The sequence below is a fragment of the Rhinatrema bivittatum genome, chromosome 1 (genome assembly GCF_901001135.1).
Source record: "Rhinatrema bivittatum chromosome 1, aRhiBiv1.1, whole genome shotgun sequence".
NCBI classification, from domain to species: Eukaryota; Metazoa; Chordata; class Amphibia; order Gymnophiona; family Rhinatrematidae; genus Rhinatrema; species Rhinatrema bivittatum.
Window position 1 is genome coordinate 406,704,099 of NC_042615.1, and position 27,447 is coordinate 406,731,545.

Genomic DNA, 27,447 nt, shown 5'->3' on the forward strand with positions numbered 1-27,447 from the left:
GGGGAGACAGTAGCCTCATACATGAAGCGAAGAAATAGGAAATAAAGAAAAAATAAAATACTAATATAGCCTACTCATTGCTTAATGTACTGATCAGGTCACATTTGGGTGAGCATCCAAAAAGAATTTTAACTGCGAAGGTTCAAAGAAAATGTAATCATTACCCTGATATTTTATATTGAGTGGGGGTGTTTTTTTTTAGAATATACATGTTAATAACAATTGGATTTTGTTGGCTCAACAGACCCTCGAGCTCTGAGGCTTTGTATTGAGGTTGAAATATTTAGTAGTTTCAATTTTCAAAGAATGTGCTTTTAGGAATATTTTGAGAGAAGGTTACTACAATCTTCCATACGGACAATACACAAGAAAATCACCCATTTCTGCAAATATACTACTTGCCCACTGTTGGCCCTATGGAGAGGAAGTGTCCCAGATATGCTCACCAGAAATCTGATCGCTTTACTCTAAACTGCACTGTATCTGTAAACGATGTTCAGGCACAAAAAGATATTGCTAGGAAAAAAGAATCCATGAATGTCTCCATTGAAATCCACAAGGGTTTGGCGAGGTTGGGGATGGAGGGGGAGGAGAAAGCACAGTAATCATTTGCACAGAGCAGCAAAATAGATAGCATCAACCCTGCCAACTATGAAACAGATCTTTATTAGTTCTTCCCATGAAATTATGTTACAAATTCCAATTAATATAAAAGTTGGCTGCTCAGATAATTGAGGGAATAAAGGGGAACGATCATATCTTACTGGTTTTAAAGAGTCTACATTGGCTTCTAGTGATATATAGGATCCAGTTTAGTTACCTTAATTCATGTCTGGCCAGATATAACCCTTCACATTCTTTTAGAATAGCATCAGTGGGGCTTCTGGAGGTACCTTCAGTGGAAATGTTGCATTTGACAATAAACTGACAGTATGCTTTTTCTTGCCATGCACGAGTAATGTGAAATTTGTTATCCAAGCTGGAGTAGTTCAAGAATCAGGTCTCACATGCAGAACACAGACAGACTCTTACCAAATACAGGATAAGGAGACCGTAAAGTAAAAACAGAATCATGAAAACAAAAACTGAACTGTAAACTGCAAGAAGCTAGACTCCATATAGAATGCCACAATGGAAAAACAGATACATCACATTTCCTCATAAACATCAAACTATAAAATCAAAAAATATAAAACCTCAATCATAATAACAAAACAGAAACAGAACATCCAATAATTATAAATTCATGTGTCCTTTAGTGCCTGAAACTCACTCACCTTCTGTTAAAACAAACTTCTTTTCCATCTTCAAATGACTTTGTGAATGATTTCAATTTCCCTGTGAAATGAAACTGGATGTTAAGATCCTAAGAAAGTTGTATGGTGTATTCAGAAACTGAAACTGCACTTGTTCAGCAACCACTTTTCTATACTTCACATTTTTAAAGTAAAGATATGTGGATCCCTAAAGGCTAAAGAATGGAAATGAAGAAAAGATTGCATGGAGTAACTTGATGGTGCTGTGGCTATTACCCTTGATACTGTTAATGCAACTCCATCAATGTGCTCTGCTTCAATGGCAGGGGGAAAAGGGCAATTGGGTTCATTAAGCAACCAAGGGCCTCCGACTGTTATAGTTTGGGGAAACAAATGTGGGGGTATCTTGCTCATGTGGCGGCTACTACCCTTAACCAATAAGATTGATACTTTGATGCAACTCAAACATTGCTCTGTGCTTCAACAGCAAGGTATAACAGGGAATTGGGTTCAACAGCAATCAACGAGGGCTAGTCTGGGAAACTGATAAGAATGGGGGTAACGTGGAATTGGATTCAAACAGCAACCGAGGGCCCTGACTTTTATGGTCTGGGAAACAGATAAGCATGGGGTAACCTACACAGCAAGGCAGATATTACCATAAGCTTACTGGGCTGACTGGATGGAACATTTGGTCCTTTTCTGTCATCATTTCTATGTTTCTATGTTCTGTGTTTCTCAAAGTACTCACACATACACCAGTACTAGTGTGTGGAGAGTCACACGCAAACAGAAAGCACAGTGGATAGCACACAGTCTGATGTTAAAAAGCATGTCATAACAAGAGCTATGCTGAGTTAGACCAAAGTTCCATCGAGTCCAGGATCCTGGCCAACAGTGGTCAATCCCTAAAAATTGTTTCAATTTATTTCTTTTCATTCCCTATCATAAGTGGTGGGTCTCCCTGAGTCATCTGGTTAATAACTATTTATGGACTTTTCTTCCATGAACTTGTCCAAACCTTTTTAAACCCAGTTATACTAGTTGCTGTGATCACATCCTCCAGTAACAAATTCCACAGCTTGATTGTTCATTGAGTGAAAAGATACTTTCTCCAATTTGTTTTAAATCTGCTACCTGTTAGCTTAAAGGGTAAATAACTGTCTATTTACCTGGTTTACTTCACTCACAATTTTGTAGATGTCAGTCATGTTCCCCTTCAATCATCTTTTCTTCAAACTAAAAAGCCCTAACCTATTTAGCCCTTCTTCATAAGGAAGTTGTTCCAACCCCTTAACCATTTTTGTTGCCCTTCTCTGTACCTTTTCTAACTCAGCTATATCCTTTTTGAGATGGGGTGACCAGAACTGCACACAGTATTCAAGGTGCAGCCACACCACATTATGATGTTTTCTGTTTATTCTCCATTCCTTTTTTAATTATTCCTAGCATTCTATCTGAAGGACTCAGAAAAAAAGAGAACACCTGAGGTGGGAAGAAGAGAGAAAGATAAGGTCTGCAGTGTCCGAAAAAGGAGTGATGGTCTGCAGTGGCAGGAGGAAGAAGAGAAGAGAAAATGTCTGTGGTGGGAGGAAAAGAGAAGAACAAAGTCTGCAGCAGTGGAGGAAGGAGAAATGGTCTGCAGTCACAGGAGGAGGAAGAGGAAAAAGAAAAACTGCACTGGTAGGAAGGAAAAAAGACAAGATTTGTTGTGGCAAAGGAATGCGAGAAGAGAGAACATATGTGGTCAGAGGAAGAGAAGTCTGCAGCAGTGAAAGAAGATAAAAACAGAACATCTGTAGTGAGGCGATGAGAGGAGGACAAAGTCTGCAGCAGCAGTGGGAAGTGAGAATGCCTGCAAGGTGAACATCTTTAAGGCTATCACTCCATTAATTATGAAAACTATATTCTGCACCAGGGAAAACAGTCAGCTTGCATTACCACCTGAACAATGCCTTCAGCTGCAACAGTATCAACAGAAGACAAGAGATAATGGGTGAAAACAGAGTCACCATCACAATTGGCCAGCAATATTTAAATACGTGGGTATTTTTTAAACTCTTTATTTGTAGAGCAGGCAGACAAGAACATACCATATCTAACAGTACTATTAAAAAACCAAAGATAAATATATAATCAGAAAGTGGCCCAATGCATGAGCACTAGTACCATTATTGAAATCCATATATTCAACATAGTTCCACTCTCTCCAAGGGCACTCAGATTCTAAATACATGTTTAATCAGATAATTCATGTTTAGAATGATATTATGTTTTTAGACATGTAACTTCTGATAAAGGGAAGAAAAAATGAATGTCTGATGTCTGTCGGAGATGGGAAGGTGAACATGAACAGAACTCAAACGTTCCCAGGTATAGACATTCAGCACCTAAATAGCAAATATATCACACCAGAATAGAACTCAACCAGTAGGAACTCTACCTTTGAAAAGGCAACACTGTAAATATTAAATATTACACAGGGGCCTAGAACACCAATATACTTCCTACTGCAAAAGGAAAATTACTACTTACCTGATAATGTCCTTTTCTTTAGTCAGATAGGTGAATCCAGAACCAGTGTGTTATGCACCTCTTTCAGCAGTTGGAGACAGAGAAAAGCTGACATCTCTGTATATATACCCCTGCAGTGACATCAGCCAGTCAGTATTCTCTGCAAACGTCAACTGAGGACAAACTAACAAAGCTTGATTATTAATAGATAACCATTCCAGCACTCAGCCAACAAGAAACACTGAGTTCAGACAAAGACTGTAATAACACTAGTCTACGGACTGAATTGACACTTACCAGTACTCCCTGGAAAATGCAGCCACGCAGGAGGACCATAGCACAACCATTTGGCAACCAAGGCAGGAAGATGGATTCATCTCTCTGTAAAAGAAAAGGAAATTATCAGGTAAGTAGTAATTTCTCCTTTCTTAATGTTCAGACAGGTGAATCCAGAACCAGTGGGATGAACCAAAGCTACTCCTGAACAGGGCGGGAGGCTGCCCGCGGTCCAGTCAAAACTGCACATGCAAAGGTTGCGTCCTTCTGGGCCTGCACATCCAGGCAGTATTGCCAGGAAAAGGTTTGTAAGGAGGACTACATCACAGCTCAGCAAACCTCGATGGGAGACAACAAAAGAGTGTGGAGGGTAGAGAATGAAAGTACAGAGTAATGCAGATAAGAATGAATTTACTCAGTCCTACATTTAAGAAGTAATATCTCAAAGAGATAGTAACTCAATAATATACCTGGACTTGACCAACATTACTCAAATAATGATTTTATTTATGAAATTGTAACTGAACTTTATTGGCACCTGTTAGAATGTACAATATCCTAGATTTACTAACCTTAGTCTATGTGCCTATTTGTAAACCGTTGCGATGGTATATAACTTAGCGATGGTATAGAAAAGTTTTTAAATAAATAAAAAAAATAAATAATCTCTGCCTGAGCCCTAGTGGAATGAGCCCTAACCTGACTAGGTAGTCACATATGCGGCTGTGACTACCTTCTTAATCCAGTGGGCTACCATTGCCAGCGATGCTGAATCACCCTGTTTACTCCCTCCATGGAGAACAAACAGGCAATCCATCTTTCTGAGAGGTTTAGAAACCTCCAAAACCTCTTGACATTCAAGGACCATAATAGGCGATATTCCTCCGCATCTCTTTCCCTGTTCAGAGACAGCAGGGAAATTGGCTGATTCAAGTGAAAATCCGACACCACTTTTGGCAAAAAAGAAGGAACAGTATGCAGCTGTAGCGCCCCCGGAGTGACCTGTAGAAAGGGCTCCTGGCAAGACAAGACCTGCAATTCAGAAACCCTACACGCTGAACAAATTGCCATAAGAAACATTATTTTCAAGGTCAGTAACCTCAAGGAGAGGCTACACATCAGTCGAAAAGTAGGCCCTGCCAAAAAATCCAAAACTAGATTAAGATTTCACAAAGGCACCAGCAACTGCAAGGGGAGATGAAGATGCTTCACTCCTTTTAAGAAATAGGCCACATCTGGATGAACTGACAAGGGTCCACCATTCACTTAATCTCGAAAATAGGTAAGAGCTGCCACCTGTACCTTTCATGAATTAAGGACCAAACCTTTGCTCAATCCATCCTGTAAAAATTCCAAAATGAGCGGAACCCCTCAATCTTCACAGCAAACCTCAAACACTCACCAATCCCGCACGTAGGCTAAGGAAATGGAGAACTTTCTTGCTCGCAGCGTGGTGGTAATCACCACATCAGAATATCCACACTTCAGCAATCGAACCTTCTCAAAGTCTATACCATAAGACAAAATCGAGTTGGATCTTCATGAAGAACCAGTTCCTGCCAAAGCAGATTCCTGAGACCCGGAAACAGGAGAGGAGATTCCACCAGGAGCCTTCGCAAATCTGCATACCACTGTCTTCTGGGCCAATCTGGCACCACCAGAAGCACCATCCCCATGTGACTCTTGATCCCCCAAATCATTTTGCCCAACATGGGCACTCCAGCCACTCCTGCATGAGGGCATCGATGCCCAAGAACTTTTGGTCTCTCCTATGACTGAAAATGTGAGGAACCTGTTACACGTCCCGGCCGTGGTAAGCCCACGCCCGGGCCTACTCACCCCAGGAATCCAGCTGCCAGCTCCGTTTCACCCTCGCTCGCGGCGGTGGGCAGCCGCCTCCGAACCCGTGCGCCTGCAGTCACCTTTGCCGCTTCTGACTCCTGCCCGGTTCCTCCCTGCGCCTGGCGTGCCTCCTCGCGCGGGCTGCGGACTGAGACCACTGCCCTGCTTCCTTCAGGCCCTGGCTTAGGCACACGTGTGCACAACTCTCACACTCTTAAAGGGGCCGCGGTGGGAAAGTAGCCCGTGGCCCCAGATGATGACATCACTGCGCCTCTGTATAAAAGGCAGGGCCCAGCCACTTGTTCCCTGCCTTGGCAATAGGTCTCCATGATTACTCGTGTGCTCGTTGCTCGTTCCGGGTTCCTGGTTCCTGTTCCTGTCATCGTTCCTGTCTTCTGTTCCTGTCATTGTTACTGGTTTCTGTTACTGCATGTTCCTTCGTCTACTCCTCGTACGCTCGGACTGATTCTCTGGTTTTGACCCCTGCTCGTCTGGACCATGCTTGGACTAATTCTCTGGTATTGAACCCTGCTTCGCCTGGACTATGCTTGGACTGATTCTCTGGTATTGACTCCTGCTTCATCTGGACTACGCTTGATCTGATCTCCTGGCTCTGACCTCAGCTCTGCTTCCAGTATTGTGCTTTCCTGCCGCCTGCCATGACTCCAGCTTGCCTTGGACTTCCTCTTGTATCCTATGGACCTGCCTTCTCATGCTTCAGCCTATCTTTATCTGGACACCCCTTGCTCACCTCTGTTCCTGTTGGCATCTGGGTCTTTGGAACCCTGCCTCATCCGGACCATCCTCGGCCCTCCAATATCTCTGCTGGATCCCTGGAAGCAGGGATCAATATCAGAGATAACTCCCAGTTGTCTACACCAACTGGGAGTTATCACACGAAGGCCCGCCTAAGTCCAGCCGGCCCCGGTACCCAAGGGCTCAACCTAAGAGGAACATGGGCTGGTATTGGCAAAGCTGGTATTGGCTTCCTAGCCTGCTCCGACTCAACCTCACCTCGGGCCAAAGATCCACCATCAGTGCAACAGATTGCCAAAGCCATGGATTCAGTGGAGCCTTCCACCCTTCAGGCCATTCCTGGCCTGGCCTTGAAGATACAAGAACAACAGCGGTTCGTAGAGGCATTGGCCTTCTCTGTTGAACATCTCCATGCTCACCTGGATACTCACGCAAGTATCACAGCTCCGACGTCTACACTAGTTAGCCCACCGCCTGCAGCCTTACCCACCAGGGCTTTGCTGGCCCTACCTGCACCACCCCATTTTAACAGGGGACCCTCAACTCTGCAGAGGGTTTATTAACCAGTGGTATATGCAGTTTGCTCTGCAGTCTTCCATCTTCCAGGATGAACTGACAAAAGTGACTTTTATTCTTTCTCGTTTGTAAAGCAAGACTTTGGCATGGGCTTCTCCCTTATGGGAGCATTCGGACTCTCTCTTGCAAGAATTGTCATGCTTCGTGACCGTCTTCCGTCGGACCTTTGATAATCCCGGCAGGCAGGCTGTGGCCTGTACCCATCTCTTATGCTTACGACAGGGTCAGAGATCCCTCACCGACTACACCATTGAGTTTTTGGACTCTAGGCACTGAATTGCTGTTACAAGGATTGTCTTCGAGCCATTTACTTGTACGGTCTTTCATCCCAATTGAAGACGAACTCCCAGTTCGAGAACTTCCGTCCTCTCTGGAGGATTTAATTGACCTTGACAGGCCAGATTGATCACCACCTCCAGGAATGTCACTGTGAAGTTCGGACACCCCGACATGTTGCTATGGAGTGATCCTGCTCTTCTCCTTCCACGAAGCCCACGAGTAGTGGGACTCAATCTACCATCAAGTTGGAGGAACCTATGCAGCTGGGTTGTGGGTGCCTTACTTCAGAGGAACGTCTCTGATGGAGGGACTCCGGCTTGTGCCTGTACTGTGGGGCTTCTGGCCACTGCCTTCAGACTTGTCCTATCAATCCGGGAAACTCCCGGGCCTAAGTTCGGTTGGGGTCCTGAACTAGGGCACTACTACTACTCCGGCCCCTCAATTATCATTACCAGTTATGCTAACCTGGGACTCCCATTCTTTCCCAACCATGGCTCTGGTTGACTCTGGAGCAGGTGGGAGTTTTATCTTGAAAGACCTAGTAACCTTTTAGACATACCTATTCATGCCATAGAAGTCCCTTTGCGGATCGCCTCTATCCATGGCGAACTGCTACCTGGGTGGATCTCTCAGATCACAGCACCTGTTCGGCTACTGACCGGCGCTCTCCATGAGGAGGAGATTGATCTTCTTGTGTTGGAGAAATCCATTCATCCTATAGTCTTGGGGTTACCGTGGCTCCAGCATCACTCCCCCCAGTTTGACTGGGGAGCTCTGCAGCTCACCGAAATGGAGTCCTGCTTGTTGCCAACAAGCCTGAAGAAGGTGGAGCCTTCAAGTGCAGTCCCCCTTGCAGTAGCCATTTCTGGAATTCCTTCTCCCTGTGGGTACTTTGAGGAAGTCTTTTCTAAGCAGAAAGCAGATATCCTTCCACCCCTGCTAAGTTTGATTATCCAATTGACCTGCTTCCAGGTACTACCCTTCCCAGGGGTAGGACGTATCCTTTGTCTCTGCCTGAAACTGAGCCATGACCAAATATATCCAGGAAAACCTAGCTAAGGGGTTTATCCAACCGTCCACCTCACCTGCAGGAGCAGGTTTTTTCTTCGTTGAGAAGAAGGATGGATCATTAAGACCTTGTATCGATTACCGTGGCCTAAATGCAATCAGCCGTAAGGACAGATACCCACTACCCTTGATCTTACTTACTTATTTATTTATTTATTTATTTATTTATTTAGCGTTTTTATATACTGTTTTACCAGCATTGAATGCTGACCAAAGCGGTTTACAGTGTAGTTAAAATTAAAAAGGGAGATTAATTAAATTCAAATAAAAAATAAATAAATAAAATAAAAAATAAAAAAAACTTCAATAAAGTAAGAATAAAAATACAATAAGTAATATTATCAATAACGTAAAATTAAAGTGACATGGATAAGAAATATGGCCATTACTTTAAAAAAAAAAAACAAAAAAAAAGCTATCAGAAAATAAAACAAATTTCAGAATGTTCAATATCACTGATCTGCAATACAAATTATATCTAAACAGCTCAACTCAGGTTACCTAATTATAAAAAGAACTAAAAACACCTAAAACTATAAGGCAAGAAATAGAATACAACTAAAACTGCATACTTGAACTAAGGCTCAATATCCTTAAAACAAAATTACAAAATTAGAACAAAGTTACAGTATTGGAGACCGGAATTGCTGGCCATTAAGCTCGCCCTCGAGGAATGGCATCAGGGCGTTCAGTACAAATTTTCTGTCTATACCGAGCACAAGAATCTCGAACACCTTCGGCATGCCCAGCGTCTCAATGCTAGCCAGGCCCACTGGGCTTTATTCTTCTCTCAATTTGATTTTGAGCTCCAATACCGCCTGGTGGAAAAGAACCTCCGAGTGGACGCCCTGTCTCATTCTTTTGACCCTGATGGCATTCAAGAAGAACCCAGCCATATACATCATCCAGCTTGCATCTGCCTTTCTGCCACCATCACGGTCCCAGTCGGGAAAACCATTGTGCCTCGTCGGCATTGAGAGAGGGTCCTACACTGGGCGTACGACTCCAAACTTGCTGGTCACCCTGGACGTGCCCGGACCTTAGGGCTACTGCAGCGTTTTTATTGGTGGCCTATCATGGTCTCTGACACCGGTGCCTATGTGGATTCATGCGTCAACCTGTGCCCAGCAGAATCCTCCTGTAGGCCGACCCTGGGGGTTTTCCAGCTATTGTCTGCACCTGAAGAGCCGTGGACTCATCTTTCCACAGATTTTGTCGTAGACTTACCACCATCTAAGGGAAACACAGTAATCTGGGTCATCACAGATCGCTTTTCCAAGATGGCCCATTTCATGCCTCTGCCTGCCGTACCCTCAGCCCCAGAGCTCGCATGTCTCATGTTGCGTCAGTCGAACTCAGATGGTTTCGTCCCACATGCCTCACCTCAATATTCGCTTTCTCCACCAGCCTCGGGAAAATGGCGACCGCCGTGTCTGCTTGCTGCACTCCCTGGCATCCCCGGATCGGCTATGGCAGGCATTCCCCCATGATACACCTGAGGGCCTCCTAGGGTGCGCCCCGCGCCGTGCTACCCACGTCTTTATTCCAGCATTGGCGCGAACTCGGGGGCGTCCCCTCGAGTGACGTCACACCATCCGGGTATTTAGCCTGCCCATTTGCTGACTGACTCTGAGTTAGCAAGGATTGGATTCGTCTGGTCTAAGCTGCTCTGCCGCTTCTTGCTACTGCCTGAAGTTCTCTCTACCCTCCGGGGTTCTAATAACTTGGGTACCTGCTCCTCGGGGGCCCCTATGCTTCTTTCCAGGTGCCTATCCAGTATCCAGGGTACTTGCTCCTCGAGGGCCTGAGTTGGTCTACCTTGGTGCCTGCAACCATTACTTCTACCTGCTGGGAACTCTACCATTACAGCTACAAGAGTTGTGAGTAATTTAACATCTACCAGTCTGTCTCACCTAGATACAAGGCACAGCTCCTCATTGGAAACCTGCATCGGAGCTCCCTACACCACCATTGTGGGACGGGTCTCCTCATCCAAGGACCCAAGACTGCTGCTGCAGGAATCTACTCACTACTGCCAACCTCTGGTGAACTCTACAAGCTGTCTAATAAAACTATCTCGTGTTTGTGCATTTGAGTCTAGCCTGGTACTGCAGTTCCCCGCGGGGCTCCTCCCCGTGGAGTGGCCATCACTGCAGCACCTAAGAATCCACCAAACACCTCAAAACCATAACAGATTGCTAACTCCATGGATTCGGCTCAGCTCACTGCATTGCAGGCCATTCCAGGCCTGGCCCAGCGAATCTCCGAACAACAGAACTCACTGGATAGCTTGACTGTGGCCTTTAATCTACTGCACTCACAGATGAATGCCTCTACTACCACAAGTAAAGATGAAACACCGCCAAAAGTGATGGTTAAGACTGTTATACCTCTCTCTGCTCCTACACGCTTCTCAGGGGAAGCTTGGAGATGTAGAGGATTTATCAACCAATGCTGCATGCATTTTGCCCTGCAACCTAATCATTTTCCTACAACTTATGCCAAGACCACATATACTGCTCAGTTCATCTCTCTTTCCTCCCCTAGTTAGATAAACCTTGTTGTAATGTAACTTTATGTTTCTATGCACATGTTCAATATTCTGTTTGTTTTCACACCCCCTGTTATCTGTAAACCGGCATGATGTGATTGTATCATGAATGCCGGTATAGAAAAACTTTAAATAAATAAATAAATAAATAAATAAATAAATATATCCTGTCTTATCTGGGCTTCTCCGCTGTGGGAGCACGATGATCCCATCCTGAAGGATCTTACCGGGTTCTTGGAACTGTTCAAATCTGTATTTGATGACCCTGTCCGATACACAACAACAGAATCTACATTGGTTCATCTGAAGCAAGGTAATAAACCTTTACCAGACTTCGCCATAGAATTCAAGACTTTGGCTTCAGAGTTACATTGGGACACAAGATGCCTGAAGACACTCTTCTTTGAAGGCCTGAACTCCCGGCTAAAAGACAAACTGGTGGCTCGAGAAATGCCTGAGACCTTGGAGGACCTGATGAAGTTGGCCACAAGGTTTGATCACCGACTTCGGGATAAGGTTCAAGAGGTCAAGAGTTCCAGGAGTCCTAGCCAGGAAGAAACCCGAGTCAAAACCGTATCTAAGCCTATTCAGTCTAATCCTGTTGCTGGCGAAGAAGAACCAATGCAACTAGGCCGCAGTCACCTGACTTCTAAAGAGAGAAGAACACGAATAAGATTGGGCCTCTGCATGTATTGTGGACAAGCTGGCCATGCTGTACAAACATGCCCTATCTGTCCGGGAAACTGGCAGACCTAAGTCCTGTGGGAGGACTCTTCTTAGGTCTAACTGCACCTCCACTCTCTCTTCCAGTCTCTTTGATATGCAGACCGCTTGAATACCAGAGTCTTGCCTTAGTGGATTCTGGGGCAGGAGGAAACTTTATACTAAAATGTCTAGTGGAACATCTGCGGATCCTCACCGCTACCATGACGTCTCCACTACTGCTATCCTCTATCCATGGAGAGCCTTTACCGGGTGAAGTAACCCTACTTACTGAACCAGTAAGTTTAGGGACAGGCGCTCTTCATACTGTTGCGACTGTCACTGCTTGACGTCCTCACTCCGCCCTCTTTACCTCTGTGGCGACTCCCTCCAGGTCTGATGGACGACTGGCTGCCGCGGCGTCTCCATGCCGTCTCCCTCAGGCATCCCTGGACCGGCTCAACGTTGCAGATCCGCCATGTTGCCTGAAGACCTAGGGTGCATGCGCGTGCTCTGATTGAAGTACCAGCAAGGGCGCGAACCTCAGGGGTGTCCCCTTGAGATGATGCCATCTGCTTCCAATATTTAAAGGTCTCTATTTCTCTATCTAATTGAGTTAGCAAGGAATGGAAAGGAAAGGAACAGATTCGGATAGGATTCGGATTCCTCCTAGCTACTCTGCCTCCTCGGACTTACCAGAGGTACCTGCTCCTCGGGGGCCTCACTCTTTTTCTTTACTTTCAGGTTACAGATAGGAACCAGTACTCGCTCCTCAAGGGCCCATGTTCCTGGACACGCTGAAGATTCTCTACTGCCTGGAAGCTATCGCTGCTACAAACAATTGTGAGTTACCATCGCTCTCTCAGAGCTTTCCCTGGAACCAGGTACTCGCTCCTCGAGGGCCTAAACCTTTCCAGCTCCTGAGCTTCCTTGAGACCGTATGTGAGTTTTGTCATCTAGTTCTGTTCATAAACTGTGTCTACTCTGCCTACTCACTTCCTACAGTTTCTCAACAGCTCAGCCATCCTGGATCGCTGTTCCAGTGCCTGAGGGACTACAGCCCTGCCGGGCATATCAGCTCACTACTGCCACCTCTGGTGGTTTAAAAAACCTGTTTAATAAAAGAACTATGTGTATCTGTCTCCATACTCAAGCCTAGCCGGTGGTCCCTCTCGGGATATCCTCCCGGGGGCGTGGTCATCTGCCACTGGCCCAGGAATCCATCCACAACTATATCAGATCCTGAACAGATGGCTAACTACATAGCAAGACGATATCTGAGACACTACAAGATTGCTGACTCCTCCTTCTTTCGGAGCCGATATTAACAGATTGCTACTCTGCAGTCTAACTAGTAACAGATCTATAACAGATTGCTAACTCATATCTGATTGCTCCTCCCATCAGGCATCAGATCACTAACACATACAGAGACTATTTCTTTCTTTGTGCTAGAGAAGGCTATGAACCCCCTAGTTCTTGGGTTACCGTGGATACAAAAGCACATGCCTCAATTTAACTGGGCTACACTGTAGCTTTCACGTTGGGGTCCAAATTGTAATGGCAAGTACCTGATGGAAGTCTCTCCAATACCCTGTATGCCAATGACCCCGTTGTTGCCTGGGTTGCAGCCTCAATACGCATTTTTTCAAGATGTATTTTCTAAAGAAGCCGCTGATGTTTTACCTCCACACAGATCCTATGACTGTGCTATCAACTTGAAACTGTATACTGAACCACCCAAGGGAAGGGTCTACCCCCTCTCTGTGTTGAAATAAAGCGATGTCTGAATATATCCAAGAAAACCTTCAAAAGGGTTTCATAAGGCCATCCAAGTCTCCTGCTGGGGCAGGCTTTTTCTTTGTGGGGAAGAAGGACGGAACCTTACATCCATGCATTGATTATTGTGGTCTAAATGAGATCACGTTCAAAGACCTCTATCCCTTACCACTCATCTCAGAGCTATTTGACAACCTACAGGGAGCCAAGATATTCTCCAAGCTTGATCTTAAAGGAGCATATAACCTTGTTCGTATTCGTTCAGGCGACGAATGGAAGACAGCTTTTAATACCCGGGATGGACACTTTGAGTACTTGGTGATGCCCTTTGGCTTGTGCAATGCCCCGGCTGTCTTCCAAAACAGGATGAATGACATCCTGCGTAACTCTACCAATGTGTCGTTGTATACCTAGACAACATCTTGATATTCTCCCAAGACCTAACTACCCACAAGGAAGATGTCAAGAAACTTTTACAGAGACTGCGGGTGTTGCGTTCGTGCCTATTCTCGCCCTCGCTCCACCCTCTCTACCTTTGTGGTGACTCCCTTCGGCTCTGATGGACAGATGTTGCCACGGCTTCTCCCTGCCTCTTCGCCCCGGAATCCCCTGGCTGGCTTGACGCTACGGATCCGTCATGTTCCTGATGCTTAAGGGCGCGCGCGTGCGCTCCAGACTTTGTATCAGCAAGGGCGCGAACCTCGGGGGCGTCCCCCCGTAGTGATGTCATTCGTTTCCAATTTAAAAGGTCTTTGTTTCGCTACTACAAACTGAGTTAGCAAGGAACTCCAATGGGACTTGCTTCGGCGGTCCATGCTATTTGCAACTACGATCTGAGTGAGCAAGGGGAAATCTTTCTCCACTGCTCGGCCTCTACAAACTTACCAAGGGGTAACCGCTCCTCAGGGGCCCCTCTCTCTTCTTGATTTCAGATTGCTAAGACGGGATCCGGTACTCGCTCCTCAAGGGCCTATGTCCCTGAATACTCAGAAGACTCCTCACTGCCTGGAAGCGATCACAGACATGAACACTGTGAGTTCTATTGTAGATAGGAACTGGTATTCGCTCCACGAGGGCCTATGTTCCTAATCTCTGAAGATTCCCTTCTGTCTAAGACATTATCGCAGGTACGGAGATCGTGAGTTATTGTTGCAGATTGCGGATAGGAACCAGTACTCGCTCCACAAGGGCCCATGTTCCTAAAACCCTTTACAGACTCTCTTCTATTCCAGAAGCCATTCCATACACAGCTATTGAGAGTTCTTATTACAGACTGCCTATAGGAACCTGAATGTACTGAAGACTCTCTGTTGCATAAAAGGCCATTACAGATATCTACAATTGTGAGTGTACCATCTTCTACTGGTTATGTATCCAGCATACCCTGCCTTCTCACTACCTATAGTCTCTCTCTACAGCTCAGCAACCCAGAAATCGTAATTCCAGTATCTGAGGGACTTCAGCCCTGCCGGGCACATCAACTCACTACTACCACCTCTGGTAGTTCTACTTCCAGTCTAATAAAGAACTATCTGTGAACTAGCTGGTGGTTCCTCTCAGGATCTCCTCCTGGGGGCGCTGTCATCTACCATCGGCCCAGGGATTCACAATTTCTACTAAGTTCTTACACTACTAGAGCAGGTATCGTACTGACTGTCACTCTGTGGGAGCCAACTCCACATCAGATCACTAACTACGCCTACGGAGTATTACATGTCGCTAGCTCCTCTCCTTGGGGAAACATCATTCTACAGAAGACTAACTCCACCTCCCTGGTGGTCACATCACTAACAGATTGTTTCCCGTCGATAGCAGGGCTGAATTAGCCATGCTGTCATGGGAACTGTCCATCAGGGCCCGGAAGGTGGAGCTTTATAGCAGAGAGTTGATTTTAGTTCCCTCTGCGGTTGCGTGGCTGTTCCCGCGCAGGAAGTAGTGATTCTCCTCAGTCTGTCTTTTTCCACGCGCGGATACGCACGCGGAGCTCGATTCTCTTAAAAAAAATAAATAAATAAATAAAAAATGCCAAAGAAGCCATCCGGCTTTAAGCCCTGTCCCTGCGGTAGGGTCATGTCCGTTACTGACGGCCATGACCGTTGCTATCGCTGCCTGGGACAGAGGCACGACCAACAAAATTGTGAGTTTTGCGCTCGGATGTCGCCCCGAGCTAGGAGACACAGGGCCTACCGAATGTGGGAACTCTCACTCACCGACAGGCCTTCAACTACATACTCTTCTCCGGGTCAAGAAACGAGGACTCCTTTTCCAAAGAGAAGATCTTCCACCTATACATCGAGAGGTAGGTCCTCTATCAAAGATTCCCTCAAACGCCGTCGCTATAGATCTCCATCTTCCGAATCGGTGCAGACTATCTCACCATCGGATTCGGCTCACTCCGCGCATCCAAAATCGAAAGCGCCGAGAACGGAGCAAAGACGGCACGGAGCCCTAAAAGGAGATGATGACGCACACAAAATGGCGTCTCAGTCCAGGGCGCCAGAAGCGGCGCCGATAGATCCAGCGCCGAGTAAGGCGTCGAAGAACCACGCGCCGAGTAAGGCGCCGAAGGATCGCGCGCCGGGAGCGGCGCCGAAGGATCGCGCACCGGGAACGGCGCCTAAGGATCGCGCCGGGAGCGGCGCCGAAAGAACACGCGCCGAGAGCGGCGCCGAAAAACCACGCCGGAGCAGCGCCGAAAACGCACGCGCCGGAAGTGGCGCCTAAGACTCGCACGCCGGGAGCGGCGTCGACCACGCCGGAAGAGGCTCAAAAAGGTCGCGCCGGGACCGGCGCCGACCGCGCCGGGAGCGGCGCAGTCTAATCGCGCTCCAGAGATAACGAAGAAACAACGCACACCGGGTACCATGCCGAAAGATGTGCAAACGTTAACAGAAGATTGTATGCCTGGAGAAGCGACACAGCAACTGACAATGAAATCAAAATCTCATCGTCATCATCATTCCAGTAGTCGGAAAAGGAAACACAGAGACAGCGGTTCAAGTCATAGGACGCATAAGGAACATTCTTATGACTCTCATTCCTCTCACTCCAAAACACGCTTGACTCCACCAGGGGTCGTAGTTCCAGCGATAACGACGGATCTTATCACTCAAAACGTCGTAGACATTTTGGTTCCTCACAAAGAAGTGGACATAGTTCCACAGGAGCCTCTGCCCGATCTCCAGAGACACCACGTACCTTCTCTTCCTCAAACTCATCCAGACTTGCCTCTCAATCAGTGGAACCCACTACGGCAGAACCTCATGGTTCCACACCGATTCCACTTACTACCATACCGCCACAGAGCGCCGATACGGCCAGAAATATGCCACCTAATACACAACAAGCCTTTTGGGATCTTTCCCACTCGCTGTCAGGCTTTTTTGATTCCTTAAAATCTTCTTTCAATTTGCCGGAACAACCAAAGGAAGATACATCTACCGAACAACCTCAACAATCTCAGAAGAATTTACAACGCCCGCAAGTGAGTCCAACTTCACCGACTCCTTCAAACTACTCCCTGTCTGAATCCTTGGCATCTCAGTCTTCTCGTTCATCCTCGACAGGATACCCCTCTGACCCCCCTGAGCAACCAGCGGAACCATATTCGCCACCGGAAGACTTATCTTACCCAAAGTTGTTGAAAAAATGGGTACTATTCTGAAGGTTGAAGTTCAGAAGCTACCAGAACCTAGGGCAGAGACCCTAGGACTTCTTAAAATATTTGACACACCGGGAGAACCTACATCATTACCCCCTCATACCATGCTCCATGGGGTTCTACAGAAATCGTGGGAGACTCCATTTTCTCTCCCAGCAGTATCTAGGAAGACTGATCTTAAGTTTAAACTAAAAAGCCATCTACATATTCAACACCCCAACTGCCTCATGAATCCATCATTGTCGAATCAGCACTACAAAAATCGAAACGATCAAAAACTCATGCCACTAATCCCCCAGGCAAAGACAACAATGTCTGGATGATTTCGCCAGACGGTCTATCACAATGCCATGCTAAATGCACGAATCCAACATCATCAATTCTACATGGTTCAATACCTGTATGAATGTTTGCAAGCAAAAGGCATGTTTACTGCATCGGAGACACTACTCCAACACCCATTTAGATATGGAAGAGTGTTCGCGCCATCTACTACGAGCTGTCTACGAGAGTTTTGAAACCTCATCGAGGCATCTGCTACGGCGATTGCGCAAGACGACTGGTGGTTGAAAGCAAGCGCTATCCGGGAAGATTACACGAAAAGTTGGCTAACCTTCCCTGTCTGGGAGATAATCTCTTTGGAGATCGTTTCCAAGACACAGTTGGTAAACTGAAAGACCAAGCGCTGGCAGTCCAATCCTTGACTACACCTTCTTCTCAAAGAGTTTTAACACCAAATCGTCGTCAGTCATTCAGACGTCCTTATCGACCTATCAACCTTCAGACACACAGTACAATACCTACCAACGCCAGCCACCACAACCTCCATCAATCACAACGGAGAGGTAAACCCAGAGGTCAAAGATCTCAGCACCTCAACAACAACAACATACGGCAACAGCGGCAAAATCCACGTCTTCTTTTTAAGATCCAGGCCACCACCACTAATCTCGGCAACCCACCGGGCAGGATCACAGCCCGCTGGCCAATGGAAGAAAATAACATCAGATCAATGGGTATTGGACATTGTCAAGATGGGTTATCGCATTCCCTTCACTCGCCCACCCTCCTTCCACATTATCACAACAGAAACCCAACACCCTGCAACCACAATTATCGCAGGATCACCCTTCTACTTCAACAAGGAGCAATACAACCTCTCCTACGAAGGGACCACAATCGGGTTTCTACTCCCCCTATTTCCTAATTCCAAAGAAATCGGGGGCACAGGATTTTGGATCTCAGAGACCTCAACAAATTCATCGTGAAAGGAAAAGTTCAAGATGGTCTCACTAAAATCCATTCTCCCACTCTTACAACCCAAGGACTGGATGTGCTCGATAGATCTGAAGGACGCCTATACACACATCCAATCCATCGTCCTCCTGGCAATACCTTGTTTTCAATATCACACGGGCCATTACCAATACAAGGTTCTTCCTTTGGCCTTTCTTCAGCCCCCAGAGTATTCACGAAATGCATGATAGTGGTGGTGGCCTACCTACGTCAACAAGGCCTAACAATTTTTCCTTACCTGGACGATTGGCTACTCACAGCATCAGACCCCAATCTGCTGAGCTCCCATCTCAATCTAGCAATCAATTGCCTCCAATCCTTGGGACTCCTTATCAATTACCCAAAATCCAACTTGCAGCCCACACAAATACTGCATTCATAGGTGCTCGCCTGGACTCGATCCGGTACAGGCATACCTACCGACCGACAGGAAGGAACATTCGGACTCTGTTTCCTCGCTGTTACATCCAAGACTTCCACTGCTCGAAAATTTAATAGTATTGGGTCACATGGCAGCAGCAAACTTCACAGTACCAAACGCCAAGCTGCACATGCCACTTACATGGGACCTCAAACGTCAGTGGAGACAACATACAACCCCTACGAACCCGTGTCACCCTGACAGCACCCATGATCAAAGACATCAATTGGTGGCTCAAGGACTACGCATTGGACAAGGGAGCATTATTCAACCCCCCTCCTCACAACGCAGTCCTTACAACGGATGCCTCTCCAGGGATGGGGAGCGCATCTGAACGATTTAGAAACTCAGGGTTTCTGGACACTGAGGGAAAAATCTTTACATATCAATCTCTTGGAACTCAAGGCAATCCGTATGCCCTCCAAACCTTTCATTCCACTCAAAGGTCGACGACTGATGATACACGGACAATCAAGTAGCCATGTTTTATATCAACAACAAGGGGGATCGGGATCATGGCCCTATGCAACGAGACTGCAGATATTTCAGCAAGCCAACAAACATGCAATACACTTGCAAGCGACGTACCTTCCAGGATCCTAATACCAGAGCCGACAAATTAAGTCGAATCTTTCAGCCTCACGAATGGTCCCTTCACAAGGAAGTCACACAACAACTATTCCAACGCTGGGGAACGCCGATGATAGATTTGTTTGCCACACAACAAAACACACACCTACCCAAATTCTGCTCGTGAGGCCGAGCACTCCGCATTGCTCAAGATGCCTTTCTTCTACAATGGAACACATTACTTTATGCCCTCCGATTCCATTGATTACCAGGACAATTCAAAATGCATCCGGGACAACAGCGACTTAATCCTCATTGCCCCAGCCTGGCCCAGACAGACGTGGTACACCTTTCTACTACGTCTCTCAATCGAAGACCCAATCCTTTACCAAACAGACCGGATATCTCACTCAGAACGACGGTCATTACTACATCCTCTCCACTCGTCTCTTCACCTGACTGCATGGAGGTTGAAAGGACGTTGCTAACCTCTCAAGGAATTTCACCAGCACAAGGAGTGCTCCTTGCTTCCAGAAACCTTCTACTATACGGAACTATTCGTTCAAATGGAAACGATATACCTCCTGGTGCTCAACAAGGATTCCACCAGTGGACAGTGCACCGGCACAACTACTGGACTACCTTCATTCGTTGTTCCAGACTGGATTAACATCCTCTATCCGAGTTCATCTCAGTGCCATTGCGGCATACCATAGACCACTCAATAACCACTCGGTTGCAGAACATCCCTTATTCTCTAGGTTCAGAGGATTAATCCATTTGCGACCACCGATCCAAAACCAACGTCCCTTGGGACCTTAACGTAATCCTCGAACATCTTCTTCTTCCTCCATTTGAACCTATGGATTCTGCTCACCTCAAATATTTAACCTTAAAGTCATATTCCTAGTAGCCATACCTCAGCTCGCAGAGTAAGTGAACTACAAGCACTGGTCCATTATGCACCTTACTACAGTTCTATCCAAATAAAGTCCTCTTGCGCACTCACCCGACTTTCCTACCTAAGGTAGTCTCGTCTTTTCATCTCAACCAATCGATGGATTACCAGTCTTCTTTCCACCTCCACACGCTACGGACAGGGAAAGATCCCTTCATTCTTTGGACTGTAAACGAGCGTTACAAATTTATCTCCAGAGAACTTTCACGCTTAACAGAACTCTCAATTATTTGTTTCCTATGATCCAAAAGCATAGGGAAACCAGTCGCAAAGGAATATCAGTTGGATTACACAGTGCATTCGGTATTGCTACACCAAGGCGAACCTTCCACTGTAACACGTCCATGTGCTCATCAGGTGCGAGCCACAGCCACATCCCTAGCAAATCTACAACAGTCTCTCCACGGGATATCTGCAAAGCGGCCACGTGGACGTCAGTGCATACCTTACATCCCATTATTGCATAGATAGGCAATCAGCTACAGATGCAGCATTGGGACAAGCTATTCTACTACTTGCACAACACATCATCCGACCACCACAATGTCTAAATGCACGCTTCTATATAGGCATGCCACTGCTTGGGACTCCCATGACAGCATGGCTAATTCAGCCCTGCTATCGACGGGAAAAAGCAAGTTTGCTTACCGTAAACGGTGTTTCCGTAGATAGCAGGATGAATTAGCCATGCTGACCCTCCCACCTCCCTGGTAGTCGGAAGTATTTGATAATTCAAGATATTACAGACTGAGGAGAATCGCTACTTCCTGCGGGAACAGCCACGCAGCCAGAGGGAACAAAATCAACTCTCTGCTAAAAGCTCCGCCTTCCGGGCCCTGATGGACAGTTCCCATGACAGCATGGCTAATTCATCCTGCTATCTACGGAAACACCGTTTACGGTAAGCAAACTTGCTTTTACCCTTCTATTCTCAAGGAGTGATTTACAATAGATTACTATTCCTCCTGGCGGGGATATCTATAACAGATGATAGCTCTTCTCTCTACAAGAGTATTCAGCCGCCAGATCGATACAAGATTGTTAACTCCTCCCCTTTGGGGAGTAGATCCATAACAGCTCGCTAACTCCTCCTTCCTGATGGGGTGAGTGACATCAGATTGCTAGCTCCACCCTTCGGGCGGGGAGATCAATAACAGTTTGCTAACCCCTTAGCAGTTTCCATTACAGATTACCAACTCCTCCCATCTCGAGGAGAGATTGGTAACAGGTTGCTACTCCCTAGCAGATGGGTAACAGATTGCTAACTCCTTAGCAGATTGCTAACAGCGGGAGAACCGTCTATATGCAAAGCTGTCCAAATGCAAATTCCACAAGGAATCTGTACCTTTCTTAGGGTACATAGTGTCTAACAAAGGTTCCAGATGGATCCTCAAAAGCTTGAGAGCATTCAGAAATAGACTCAACCCACTGGTCTAAAAGCTCTTAGATGATTTCTGGGATTTACCAATTACTACAGAGCCTTAATTAAGAATTACTTCTCACTAACTGTGTCATTAACAGCTCTGACAAAGAAAAGTGCCAATGCTGCCAATTGGTCTATAGAGGCTGTCACCGCATTTCAAAAGCTGAAGGATGCTTTCTCTAGTAAGCCATGTATCCATCATCCGGATCCTGCACACCTTTTCATCGTGGAGGTTGATGCCTCAGATATTAACATAGGGGCTGCGCTAAGTCAGACCAGTGACTCCAAGATCCTGCATCCATGTTCCTTTTTCTCCAGACGCTTCACACCAGCAGAAAGGAATTACGGCATTGGAGATAAAGAACTACTGGCAATAAAGATGGTGTTCAAGGAGTGGCATCCCTGGCTTAAAGGTGCTCAACATCAGATCACGGTTTTTACAGATCATAAAAACCTAGAATACCTTCGCCATGCCCAGCGCCTCAACCATAGACAGGTGAGATGGTCCCTGTTCTTTAACCGGTTTGTTTTTGTCATGAAATACTGACCTGGAGATAAAACATCAGAGCAGATGTCCTATCTCACTCCTTCATATCTGAAGATGTACCTGATTCTCCGCAACATATCATTGACCCAGAGAGAGTCATTCTATCTGCTACTCACCCAGTGCCCTCGGGCAAAACTATTGTGCCTAACAACCTCCTGAAGAAACTACTAGCATGGGCTCACGACTATAAATTGGCTGGACATCCCAGTCAATGGAGAACTCTGGCGAAGCTACAGAAATACTACTGGTGGCCGTCTATGAAAGAGGACACTTTTGCTTATGTAGTGGCCTGTGCCAACTGTGCCAGACAGAAACCTCTGCCCGGATGTCCTTGGGGCCAGCTTCCACCCTTGCCAGTACCAGACGAGCCCTGGACTCACATCGCCACAGACGCTGTGGTGGACTTACCAGTCTCTGGAGGCAACAATACCATCTGGGTAACAGTGGATTGTTTCTCAAAGATGGGTCACTTTGTGGCTCTTCCTGGCTTACCAACTGCTAGTGAACTTGCAAAGCTTTTCATCAGCCACATTTTCCGCCTGCACGGCATGCTAAACACATCGTCTCAGATAGGGGTGTACAATTCACAGCCAAATTCTGGAAGGCTTTGTGCAAGAAGTTTGATATCGCTCTCGACTTCACTTCATCATACCATCCTCAGTCAAATGGTCAAACTGAGAGCAGTCAAGCAGTTCCTCCGTGCCTACGTTGGTTCATGTCAGAATGACTGGGATGAACTGTTACCATAGGCCGAGTTCGCCATTAACTCCCATCCAGCTACACCTACTGGATTAACACCGATCGAAGTGGTATATGGACGACTACCTTCACCACTTTTGCCACTTCCACTATCAGTGTCGTCCCCGGCAGCTCAATCTACTGCTGACGAGATTCAACAACTTTGGAAGAAGACCAAGGAGATGCAAATTAAAGCTGGAATCAGAGCTAAAAGGGGCTATGACGCTCATCACTGCAAGGCTCCTGACTTCAAGCCTGGTGATAAAGTCTGGCTGTCTACAAAACACCTTAGACTCAAGCTACCATCAGCTCGCTTTGCTCCACACTATGTCGGACCCTTTCCCATCCTCCGACATCTGGGCAACCTCTCCTACAGTCTCAGACTTCCCTCAACAATGAAGATTCATAACGCGTTTCATGTCTCTCTATTGAAATCGCTCATTCTCAACAAATTCAGCACCAAGACACCAGATCCCCCTCTTGTTGCCGCAGAAGAGGACATTGAGTACAAAGTTGATGCAATACTTGATGTCTGGAAGAGAGCCAGAGTATGGGAATACCTCCTGTCATGGAAGGGCTATGGACCAGAAAATAACTTGTGGTAACCTATGGCTAATATCATGGACAAAGAGATGCTGAATCATTATCATCAATCGCATCCTCAGAAACCAAAACCAGGTAGGGGATCTGGAGGAGGTCCTTTGAAGGGGGTACTTTTGTGTCCATCGGACTCAGACGGCTTCGTCCCACATGCCTCACCTCAATATTCACTTTTTCCACCAGCCTTGGGAAAATGGCGACCACCGCGTCTGCTTGCCGCACTCCCCAGCGTCTCTGAAACGGCTATGGCAAGGCATTCCGCCATGATACACCTGAGAGCCTCCTAGGGTGCGCGAGCGCTACCCACGTATTTATTCCAGCGTTGATGCGAACCTCGAGGGCGTCCCCCTCGAGTGACGTCACACCATCTGGGTATTTAGCCTGCCCATTTGCTGACTGACTTTGAGTTAGCAAGGATTGGATTTGTCTGGTCTAAGCTGCTCTGCCACTTCTTGCTGCTGCTGGAAGCTCTCTCTACCCTCTGGGTTTCTACTAACTTGGGTACCCGCTCCTTGTGGGCACTATGCTTCTTTCCAGGTGCCTATCCAGTATCCAGGTACTTGCTCTTCGAGGGCCTGAGTTGTCTACCTTGGTGCCTGCTACCATTACTTCTACCTGCTGGGAACTCTACCATTACAACTACAAGAGTTGTGAGTAATCTAACATCTACCTGTGTGTCTCTCCTACAGCTCCTCATTGGAAACCTGCATCGGAGCTCCCTACACCACCATTGTGGGACGGGTCTCCTCAGCCAAGGACCCAAGACTGCTGCTACAGGAATCTACTCACTACTGCCATCTCTGGTGAACTCTACAAGCTGTCTAATAAAACTATCTCTGTGTTTGTGCATTTGAGTCTAGCCTGGTACTGCAGTTCCACGTGGGTCTCTTCCTCGTGGGAGTGGCCATCACTGCAGCACCTAAGAATCCACCAAACACCTCAAAACCATAACATCTCTTTTTCCAACACATGTTTCGTCTCCATGGCTTGCCCACAGATATTGCGTCAGCCAGAGGACCCCAGTTTGTTGCTCTCTACTGGTGCTCCCTTTGCCAGACATTTGGTATAAATACCAGCTTGATGACTGCATACCATCCGCTTGCCAATGGCCATGCCGAGTGTACCAACCGCTCTCTGAAGATCTTCTTGCAATCTTACTCCAATGATCAACAAAATAATTGGGCAGAGCTTGTTGCGGTCCCGGTCGCTGGACTCGCGACCGGGTCCTTACCTTTCTCCGCCATGAGCCCCCGCGACAAGGTCCGGCGTTTTCCAGGCCTTCTCAGGCCTCTCTGTGGTAGCGTCTCCACGAGGGAGACACCGCCGAGCTCCGCTCCCAAGCGCTGCCCCCCCCTTAGGCACGCGCGCGAGAGCGGGAGCTATTTAAAGGTGCAGTGGCGCGAAACCGCAGCTGGCCCCCAAGATGACGTGAGATGCTGGCAGAATATTTAAACCCGGCATCTGACTGAAGACTTTGTCTTGCAACAGGGTTCACTCTACGAAGTTGCTAGTTGCTTTCCTCGTTCCTGCATTCCTGTTCCAGCTTCCGAGTTCCTGATCCAGCTTCCGAGTTCCTGATCCAGCTTCCGCTCCTGATCCAGCCTCCGCTCCTGATCCTGCCTCCGCTCCTGTTCCAGTTTCTGTGCTCCTGCCTCAGCCTCCCTGACCTTTGGACTGACTTCCTGGTTCTTGATTCTGGTACGTCTTCTGTTCACCCTTGCCTGCTGCCAGCCCTGACCTCGGACCATTCTCCACCTGCTGGGCGTCTGCTCCGGGAGCCCGCTCCTAAGTCCCAGTGGCCCGGGTCCTCACGGGCTCCTCCCGGGGGGATTGCGGGCTTCCAGTGGTGAAGCTCCTGCCTGGTCTCCCGGCTCCGTGCCGCCTCCCGGCCATCTCATCTCTGTGGAGTTCTCTTCTCATCCATTCTTCATCCACACGGCCGGCCCAAGGGTCCACTAATCCCAGCGATAACAGAGCTCTTACCGAGGGCAGAATTCTCACACAATTCCCATGATGCAGCAGCCACCGGAACTTTACCCTTCTCCATAGTTACAGCAGACAACCGCGGCTCCCATTACCAGTCCCATTGTCGGTGCCTTCCCCAGCAGTAAAGGCCACTGCCGATGCCATGCAAGTCCTCTGGAATCAGACAAATAGATGTCTTCGTCAAGCGGCTACACAAGCCAAGAAAGCTGCCGACATACATCGTCGCCCGGCTCCAGAATTTCAGCCAGGGCAAAAGGTCTGGTTGAGCACCCGTTACATCCGGCTAAAACTACTTTCTCAAAGGTTTGCTCCTAGGTACATTGGTCCTTTCCCTGTGACCCGGCGTACTGGACCAGTCACCTACCAACTTCAGTTACCTCCCACTTTGGGCATACACAACTCTTTCCACGTATCTCTGCTCAAACCAGTGATACTCTCTTGGCCATCACATAGAACTCCTGCGCCATCTCCAGTTTCCACCAAGAAGTACTTGATGTCCGGAGAAGAGGTCACCTTTGGGAGTACCTTATCTCGTGGGAAGGCTATGGTCCAGAGGAAGACTCCTGGGAACCAGCCAGTAACATCCTGGACAAAGGACTCGCCTCCAGTTCCACTGTGACCATTCGGGCAAGCCCAGACCTCCAGGAGGGGGCATAAAGGGGGGGTACTGTTACGCAACCTGGCCGTGGTACGCATCCTGGGGCCTAACCACCCCAGGAATCCAGTTGCCAACTCTGGTTCACCCTCGCTCGCAGTGGTGAGCAGCTGCCTCCGTCCCCAAGTGCCTGCAGCCACCTCTGCCACTTCTGACTCCTGCACGGTTCCTCCCTGCACCTGGCGGGTCTCCCCACGTGGGCCAAGAAGAGACGCTGCCGTCCTGCTTTCTCTGGCCCCTGGCTTAGGCGCACTCTTAAAGGGGCCGCCATGGTGGGAAAGTAGCCCACAGCCCCAGATGATAACATCACTGGGCCTCTGTATAAAAAGCAGGGCCCAGCCACTTGTTCCCTGCCTTGGCAACAGGTCTCCATGATTACTTGTGTGCTTGTTGCTTGTTCCTGTTGCGCCCGTTGGTCTCAGATGGCTTCGACCTTTGTGCCTCACCTTTCTCTCTGCTCTCCCCGCTAGCCTTGAGAAGATGGCTATCGCCGCGTCTTCATGCCGCTGTCTCTGGCGTCCTGGAATAGCTATGGCAAGGCTATGCACCATATTCTTCTGAGGGCCTCCTAGGGTGCGCACGTGCATGCACGTAACTCATGTCTTTATCCACGTCATGGCGGGAACCTCGGGGGCGTCCCCCTCGAGTGACGTCATGCCATCCAGATTTTTAGCCTGCCCTTTGTTTGCTAACAAACCAAGTTAGCAAGAATTGGATTTGCCTCCGGTCTAAGCTATTCTGCCACTTCTGTGCTGCCGCTGGAAGCTCTCTCTGCCCTTCGGGGTATTTCATCTAACCTGGGTACCCACTCCTCGGGGGCACTATGTTTTTTTCAGGTGCCTGTCTGGGATACCAGATACTCGCTTCTCAAGGGCCTGCTCTCCGTGCCTTGGTGCCTGCAATCCAACTACTTCTGCCTGCTGGGATTTCCAACATTACAGCTACCAACTTAGTGAGTAATCTAACCTTTGTCAGTCTATCTCACCTACAGCT

The 27,447-nt window shown here is 47.5% G+C and overlaps 1 protein-coding gene across 4 annotated transcripts in view; it reads right to left on the reverse strand.

The window, feature by feature from the left end:
- Nucleotides 1-27,447, reverse strand: part of LOC115091917 (maestro heat-like repeat-containing protein family member 2A) — a 646,218-nt gene that overhangs the window by 595,512 nt on the left and 23,259 nt on the right. For 3 of the 4 annotated variants that reach the window (XM_029602285.1, XM_029602257.1, XM_029602275.1), the window contains exon 2: nucleotides 1,278-1,338. In XM_029602285.1, the coding sequence (XP_029458145.1) occupies nucleotides 1,278-1,305 (28 nt within the window). In that variant the 5' untranslated portion in view covers nucleotides 1,306-1,338. Of the gene's footprint in view, nucleotides 1-1,277; nucleotides 1,339-3,791; nucleotides 3,887-27,447 lie in introns of those variants that run through there. The other variant, XM_029602266.1, reaches the window with a different exon arrangement.